Below are 7,999 nucleotides of genomic sequence, written 5' to 3' on the forward strand. Positions count from 1 at the left end.
GGTGGAAGGTGGGTTTGTAGTTGGGGGTGGATATAGAGGGCTTCTTGTGTTGGCTTTGATATGTGAAGTGGGAGGACAGATGGTCTGCTGAGAGCACAGCGGAGGGTTTGGGGTTTGAGGCGCTCATAGCAGAGCGTGGTCAGCACAGAGATGACTGGAGAACAGATGAGACTGCAGCACTCTTTGGAGCTCTATGATTTTCCCACAGAACTCCTTGAAGTGAAACCCAGAGTGAAGGAATATGGAAACACCTGGTTTCCAGGCTGCAGCTCCCCAAGAGCCCTATGGCGCCACCTGCTGGATAAGGGCCGCATGACGTGCCCAGGGAGGTAGGTACCTTCACCACCCAAGTTGCTCCCCAGATAGGGAAACCCAGACCCCTGGAGTGGCCTCAGGCTGAGCCTTGACCCAAGCCAGAGACCAGAAACTAGTCATATGCTGAGCCCTGATCCAAGCCAATGTACTGCAGTTCTCACTCAAGCTTCCCGTCCCTAGATTAGAGCCTTAACAGGACCGGGATCCAAAGGTTGCATGCATCCCCTAAAAGGAGGGGCCTGCGGGTGCCCTGGGTCTCAGGGGCTGTGGCCCTAGGACTGGGCTTCTCCTTCCCCTGACGGGGTCCCCTGCCACAAGAGCCCCTCGGGCCCTGTGCCCTAGTGGGGCAGGCTCGCTCACAGCCTCCCTGGCCCCGTTCCCTGCCCAGACCTGTTCTAGATTCCACACCACCCTTCCCCAAGGGTGCCTCCACCTCCTACCCACGGGCTCAGGCTTGGGCAGGGCCTCCAAAGACTCAGCCTGGATGGTGGGCAGGCACCGTGGGCCATGGAACCCATAGCAGGGCCTGTGCTCTACCAGAAGCTGCTGGTCTGGGAACCAAGCTTGGAGTCTGAGGAGGAAGAGGGTGAGATATCAGAGCAGCTCATTCCACATCCCTCGGGGCCCCAGGACTCCTCTGGGTGAGTCAGGGAGGGGTCTGGGCACCCAGCAACTCAGGACTGAGGCTGGTAAGTGCCTCCATCTGGAGCCCCTAAGGAGTGCCAGACAACCCCATGCTTGGCCAGCTCTAGGAAACTTCTGGTTGAGTTGGGGGACCCCTGGCTGCAGCCCCAGGCCTGGCCTGTGTCAGTCAATCCAAGGTCTGTGCATCTGAAGGGACATTTGTATCAAGTCAGCCCTGCCGGCTGCTCTGCCAAAGGCTCCCAGCTCCCACCCGCTGGTGCACGAGGCACCTGCTGGGCAGGTTGGTCCTGGCTATACCTGGCCAGGCCCTGCTCCTCAAGCCTGCCAAGCCCCCTTCAGGCATCCCTCCAGACCGGTTGGACCCACCTCTCCAACCTCCTCTCCAGAGACTCAGTTTTCCCCAAGCTCTTTCCCATCTCTGTGTCTCCAGACATGCTGTGACTTCTGCCAGGAGGCCCTTTCTCCTCGGCAAACTTACACTCCTCCTACAAGCAAGACCAAACCTTTTGGGAATTGTTTGCTGGGTTCTTGGGTGTCCGCCTGCCTGGTCCTGGCTCAGGACATCCCTCGCTGCAGGAACAAGGCTGGCAGTCTGCCCGGGGCCTGGGCCCAGCTGGTGGCTGCCCTGCTGCTGGTAGCCGTTGGCTTCTCCCTGGCCGTGAGGCAACTCCGCAGAGCTCTGCCTCTCCAGGAACCTTGGGCTCTGGGGCCCCTCCAGCCAGTGGGCGCCCCCACAGGCCTGGCGTGCACCACCGTGGCAGCAGCATCAGCCGTACAGGCCCGTGCTAGGGGCAGCTCGGGGGAGGGCTGGGGTCACGGGTCCCAGTCCCAAGACAGTCCCTTTCTTGCTGCAGCCACGTGCTCCCACCTGGGTCGAGAGCTGTTTGCTGCCGGGGCAACGTCGTGGATGCTGGACTTGGAGCAGCTTTGTGTCTGGCGGTGGTGCATCCTCATGCCACAGGACTAGGTCAGTGACCCACAACCCCAGCCAGCGACCCCAACCCTGGGCATGATCAGTAAGTTGGAACTCAGGCAGTCAGTGGCCCCTGGCCTTCAAGGCTGGCTGGTGAGCAGGACATAGGACTTGGGCAGTAGCCCCAAATCTAGGCTGCGACCCTTGATCCCAGATCAGTATGACCTTGACCCCAGGCCTGGTTATTGATGCCTGTCTCCAGGCCTAGTCAGTAACCACTAACCCCAGGCTAAGTCAGTGACCCTTCACCTGGGACTACTGAGTGCCCCTGACACCAGTCAGTGCCCCGGACCCCTGTGTTGACCCCTTTGTCTCCTCCCAGGCGCCGTGTTCTGGGGCCTCTTCCATAGTAGCTCCTCAGGCAACTCAACCGCCCTGATGTCAGACCCTGGCCCCCGGCCTGGGGCTACCCTCGGCTCTGCCTGCCCTGCATTTGCTACACACACACTTTGGCCGCCTGCCCTCGCCACACCTGCTGGTAGGCCCCACCATGCTGGCTCAAGAGGGCTTTCTGGTAGACACAGCCCAGGGCACAAAGGGCCTCTGTCCCCTACTTTGCCACACTGATGGGACTCCCCTGGGCCCCGAGCCACCAACCCCAAACTGGCAGCTGTGCTCCACCGGGCTGCACTTGCTCCCACCCCAGACTTTGCCAGGGATGCTCCACTGAGTCTGCGGGCTGGAGGGCCCCTCAGCTAGGCCCATGCCCACCTTGGAGCCAGCACTGCAGCTACCTGTGCCCCAGGGCATCCTGTTCACCACCCCCAGCCCCTCAGCTGGCCTGGAACTACTGCAGGCAGCTCTACAGTCCGGGGGGTGCAGCCCTGCCCCCTGCCCAGCACCCCTACAAGCTGCCGTCAGCCCCGGGAGCAGTGTCCTGGCCACCGTGGATAGCAGCGGCTCTGTGCTCCTTACCTCCTCGCTCAACAGGTCCTTCAGCTCTGGACGCCTGTCCCCAAGTGCCGGGGTTCTACTCAGCAAGCTGGTGGCCGAGTCTGCAAACAGTGCCTGGGCCTGTCCCCTCATCCTTCTTGACAGCTCAGATGACACAGGCCGACGTGTTGGGGCTCGTGCCTTCAGGGACCCCTGCAGCTGCCAGAGTCATGACTCACTCACTCACTGCTCAGCCACTTGGCTGGGCCCCAAACCCAGGCCCAGCAAGGACCAACAGAGAGCCCCGGAGCTTGTGGCCAAGGGACCCTGCTTCAGGTGACAGCCCACGCAGAGCACGCCCATGTCTCCAGTGTGCCCAGTGGCTGCTGCTCCTTTCAGGGGTTTTAAGGTGGGGCGGTGCCTGGCAGGGGTGGGTGGGAGTAGGCGGTCTCAAGCCTGGAGGCCAGGGCAGAGCGGGCCCAGCACCAATGGAGTACATGACGAGTGTGCATCAATCATGTGGCCACTGCTGGCTTAGGCCCTCAACTTCTGGCCTGATCAGTCGCCTGGACTTGAGTTTTTTCAACTAAGGAACCTGAGGACAATAAGGAAAGAACACCAGGGCCTGGGGACAGCCCTGAGTTCAGATCCAGCTCCGGGAAGGACAGGTTGAAAAAAGCCACGCCCCTCCCTAAGCTCTGGGCCTCCGGGCAGGGCAGGCAGATCCTGGCGCACTGCTGGCATCCCTGTGCTCCCCTTCAGGCCACACTCCACTGATCTCCCTCATCTGGGCTGGAAACAAAATAAAGATCAAGCCTCCTGGTCGCCACGTGCCATTCCTACTTCTTGGTTACTTTCACATCAGCCTTTTAGGCACCTGGTGTCTGGGCTTCGCCCATGGACAACACAGGAGACCCCTACCCAGGGACACAGAGCCGGGCTGCTGTCTTTCTGCTCACCTTCTGGGGCACCACATGTACAAGGTAAACCACTTATTCTCACTTTCTGAAACAGCAGAGCAAGGAAGTGGTTGAGAGGATGAGTAGTTGGGTGTCTCGGGCTACAAAAGGGGTTGGAGCTGGGTGTGTGGAATTTCAAGGCCAGCGTTGGCCCTCACCTCCCCGCTTCCCAGAGCGCCAGGGTCTCTGAACGACAATCCTCCAGAGACAGGTTCTCAAGCCAAGAAACAGGCGTGGCCAGTAGCACTCCTCAGCCGCCCTGTAAGAGGTATCTGTGATTTAAAGAACTCAACCCCACCACCTCCCCCTCACTGCTCCCCACAACGAAGAGAATTCTTCCCCCAGCTCAAGTGATACCACAGCCTACCCGCTGATGTTAGCCCCAAACCTAACATCCCTCTCTTTTCCATCACCCACTACCAGCTCTAAATTAGCTGGAATTTTCTCACATTACCTTGGTCCTATCCAACTGGTTTTCCTGCTTCTCCTCTGCTCTCCTACAATCCGTCCTCCACACAGCAGGGTAATCTATTAAAAGTGTAAGTAGGATCAAGCCTTGTCCCTGCGTAAAACCCTCCAGTGATTCCCCATCACAATCAGAATAAAATTCAAACTCCTGATCTTCCTGAGAAAGAGCCAGGCCGCCCCGCCCCCAGCCGACTCACTTCAGTGCGCATGCGCCGCGACCCGACCTGGAAGAGGCAGTCTTCAGAGCCCACGTGTTCGACGAGCATGGCGGAGACGGAGAGTACGGACGTTGCTGAGCCTCCGGCTCCGGGAGAGGCCCCGAAGAGTGGCGCCCGGCCTGCCGACCGTCATGGCCTGCTCAAGCACAGCCGCGAGTTTTTGGATTTCTTCTGGGACATTGCGAAGCCGCAGCAGGAGACGCGGCTTGAGGCCACGGAGAAGCTGCTGGAGTATCTGCGCGCAAGGCCAGAGGTATGGTGGCGGGACCTGGGACAGGGGGCTGTATAGATCCCGGCAAAGATATAGCGGCGGGCCCCAGGAGTTGGGCCCGGGGTCATGTGGTCGCGAACGTGGAGGCCCAGGTGAGCGCGCGCCGAGGAAAAGGGATGAGTGGGTGCCGGACGGTTCTTTTCACTGCCCCACCTGGGGATGTGCTTGGTTCCTCAGGGATCATCCGAGCTGAAGTACTCCCTGAAGCGCCTCATCACTGGGCTCGGGGTCGGACGAGAAACAGCCCGGCCTTGCTACAGTCTGGCCCTGGCGCAGGTGAGGTGGTGGCTCCTGGAATGGGTTCAGCCTTGCTGGTCAAAACGGTGGGGGAGTGAGAAGGGCAGATGTCCCAGCTGCAGGAGAAGTGGCAGCCGAGAAATTGTTGGGGTGGCACCCGAGTTGATGGGAGGTGTCCCCACGTGGACGCGGAGAAAACTGCATGAGCACGGCCTGTGTGCAGAAGCCCAGGCAGGTGCCGTGGAAGGTTGTGTTCGCTTTGGGGTACATGGGTTGACCAGCCTCTGAGGTACATTTACTGGGGGTAGTAAGCTTTGGGGTGGCTTCTCTTATCTCTGCAGGGTTCGGGGGCCCTCTTCTCCCAAGGGGCACTTCAGCTAATTATAGGCTATCTCTAAGGAGTCTGAACAAATGGAAGGGCTGTAGAGACCTGGTCCTTGAGGGTCTGCCTTGGGGGGGGGCTCAGAGCAGGCTGTGGGGACAGAGTGTTTGGGAATCGCAGTCGAGCAATCTAGCGGCCCAAGGAGGTACTTTCTGAACCCCAGCTGGGCATGGGGTAGGGAGGCAAGATTCAGTTCCATTCATAGCTGTGTTCTATCATCAGTACTGCTCAGAGGCGGGTAGGCAGTTTCCGAGGCATCCTTGGGGTGGGAGCGGGGGTCCACGGCCTCTGGGCAGAAGTTGAAGGGAGAAGTGGGAGGCCTTTGGGATGTGGCTGGGCCGCTCCCCCAGAACCCCTCCTTTCCTCCTGGCAGCTGTTACAGGCTTTTGAAGACATCCCCTTGGGCAGCATCCTGCAGCAGATACAAGAGAAATATGACCTGCAGAAGGTTAAGAAGGTGAGAGTTAGTGGCCCCGGGGAGGTCAGCGGCCCCAGGGTTGGGGAACACTTGGGTCCTTCTCACCAGTGCCTGGAATCCTCTTCTAGGGGATGGTGAGACCTGCTCTCTTTGGAAACCTGTTTGGGGTGCTAGCCCTCTTTCAGTCAGGCAGACTGGTGAAGGTAAGGGTTTTGGGGGTATGTGGACTGGCCTGGAGTGGTGGGGGGAGAGGGGCATGCCCTGCTCACACCCTCTCTGCCTCTGGGGGTACCAGGACTCGGAGGCACTGATGCAGTCGGTGAAGCTGCTGCAAGTCCTGGGCCAGCATTACAGCCACTTGCAGGAACAGCCCCAGAAGGCCCTGGTGGACATCCTCTCACAGGTACGGGGCCTGGGGTAACGCTGCCTGTTGTAGAGGAAAACGGAGACGACGCGAGTTTACTCATGGAAACACAGCACTGTCCCGGGGAAATGTGTGTGGCACTTGACGTTTTGTAGTAACTACATTTAAAAAGTGAGAAAGAAATAGGTATGGTTTCCTAGACTAAATAAAACATGTTACTGTGTCTAAAGTATTAATGTGCGGTCAGTACAAAAAAACTGTAGAGGTAGTTTACGTTCTTTTAAGTTTCCAAAATCCAGCGTGTTGAACGCTCACGGTGTATTTCCATTCAGGTTAGTGCATGCTAAATGCTTGGGGTGCACATGTGGCCAGTGGCAGCCATATTGGATGGTGCCATTTTAGAACAGTGCCCGGCATGTGCCCGGTGGGTTCATGTTTGCCGTTGATTTGGGCAGGGCTGGCCCCTCAGGGGCCCCCACTGCCCTGTGTGGGAAATGGAGGTGGGCCAGTACCTAGAATTCTTTGCTGCTGAGGAAAAGGCAGGGACCGGTACATCCCAGGCCAAGGCTTTCTGCACAGCCGTGGCCACAGAGCCAGAAGGACCTTCACGTGGGGCACGTTGTATAAGAAATGGGCTAGTTCTGCAAAACCCAAGAGAGGAATAATTAAAAGGGTGGTCCAGGGCCAATGAGCATCAGTGGGGTGCTTGTTTAAAACCCAGCTTTAGGGACTTGGGAACTTGAGCTTTCTAAGGAACACCCTCTGGTGCCTGGCAAGGTGGATTGTGGCTGTCCCTCCTTGGGCTGGCAGGTGGAACAGGGCCCAAAGGACTCACCCCATGGGGAGAGACAAAGGGTGCTATGAGGGGGGCCCCCATCCCTCAACCCATGTCCCCACGCCAGGTCCCAGAGGCCATGTTGCAGGAGATCCTGCCAAAAGTCCTCAAGCCCGACTTGAATTCAGTACTTGGTTCCCCTGAGCACCTGGAGCTCTTCCTCTTGGCCCAGCAGAAGGTGCCCAAGAAGCTGGAGAAGCTGATGGGACCGGTCAACCTGTTCTCAGATGAGAGCATCCCCAGGTGTGAGGGAGGCGGGGAGATGGGCTCTCTGGGCCTCGGGGCTGCCTCTCCATCCATGGGTTTGCGCCATGGCCTGGGGTCGGGTGTCCATGTGGCCCCAGGCCCCTGGCCCTGTCTGTTTAGGGAGTGCCCCCTGAGTCCCCTCCGCCTTCCTCTGCAGGCTGGTGACTGTGCTGAAGATGGCGGCCACCTCTGTGAAGAAGGAACGCAAGCTGCCTGCCGTGGCTTTGGACCTGCTCCGCCTGGCGCTCCAGGAAGACAGCTTCCCACGGTTCTGGAAGGAAGTTGTGGAACAAGGGCTCCTGAAGAAGCAGTTCTGGCCGGCCAGGTGCGTGAGTGCTTGACCTCTCTCCATCCCTTCTCCCAGGTTTGTTAAGCAGGGATGGGCCAGGGGTCCGAGGGCTCTGACCAGGCTCTGTCCTGCGCCCCCTTAGCTACCTGTGTTTCCGTCTGCTGGGCGCGGCCCTGCCCCTGCTGTCCAAGGAGCAGCTGCAGCTGGTGACGCAGGGGGACCTGATCCGCCATTATGGGGAGCACATGGTCACTGCTAAGGTAGGTGCTGGCCCCCTGTGGCCCAGCCCTGCCAGAAAGGGCCAGGCGACTGGGCTGCTTCCTGCCAAGAAGTTGGGGTTGGGGGGGCCGCCTCTGGGGTCAGCTGGCTTCCGGAAGAGAGGGTTGCTCTTCTCTCCATGTCAGTGGTCCTGCCTGGGATGGGCAAGCACAGCTGCTGTTGGGAGGGACCTGGGACTGGGGTGTCCCTTCTCTCTGTGTAAAGTGAGCTACCTGAGGGCCGACCCC

General features: G+C 59.3%; 2 protein-coding genes across 3 annotated transcripts in view; both read left to right on the top strand.

Moving 5' to 3' along the window:
* The first annotated feature begins 370 nt into the window (after positions 1–370).
* On the top strand, positions 371–2,995 carry GGT6 (gamma-glutamyltransferase 6). Its single transcript, XM_029212874.1, is given in 5 exon segments — positions 371–956; positions 1,537–1,631; positions 1,634–1,742; positions 1,815–1,931; positions 2,785–2,995. Coding segments are annotated over 5 exon segments (639 nt in total). The 5' UTR covers positions 371–822; the 3' UTR covers positions 2,969–2,995.
* Positions 2,996–3,681: 686 nt separating this feature from the next.
* The window catches only part of MYBBP1A (MYB binding protein 1a), a 15,943-nt gene continuing 11,625 nt past the window's right edge, over positions 3,682–7,999 (top strand). Inside the window, exons 1-9 of one of the 2 annotated variants that reach the window (XM_029212873.1) lie at positions 3,682–3,789; positions 4,396–4,704; positions 4,900–4,998; positions 5,715–5,798; positions 5,888–5,962; positions 6,055–6,162; positions 7,026–7,201; positions 7,362–7,529; positions 7,636–7,753. In XM_029212873.1, coding sequence (XP_029068706.1) covers positions 3,781–3,789; positions 4,396–4,704; positions 4,900–4,998; positions 5,715–5,798; positions 5,888–5,962; positions 6,055–6,162; positions 7,026–7,201; positions 7,362–7,529; positions 7,636–7,753 — 1,146 coding nt within the window. In that variant the 5' untranslated portion in view covers positions 3,682–3,780. Of the gene's footprint in view, positions 3,790–4,365; positions 4,705–4,899; positions 4,999–5,714; positions 5,799–5,887; positions 5,963–6,054; positions 6,163–7,025; positions 7,202–7,361; positions 7,530–7,635; positions 7,754–7,999 lie in introns of both variants that reach the window. The other variant, XM_029212872.1, reaches the window with a different exon arrangement.

The sequence above is a fragment of the Monodon monoceros genome, unplaced genomic scaffold (assembly GCF_005190385.1).
Source record: "Monodon monoceros isolate NGI ecotype Baffin Bay Population unplaced genomic scaffold, NGI_Narwhal_1 Super_Scaffold_9, whole genome shotgun sequence".
NCBI classification, from domain to species: domain Eukaryota; kingdom Metazoa; phylum Chordata; class Mammalia; order Artiodactyla; family Monodontidae; genus Monodon; species Monodon monoceros.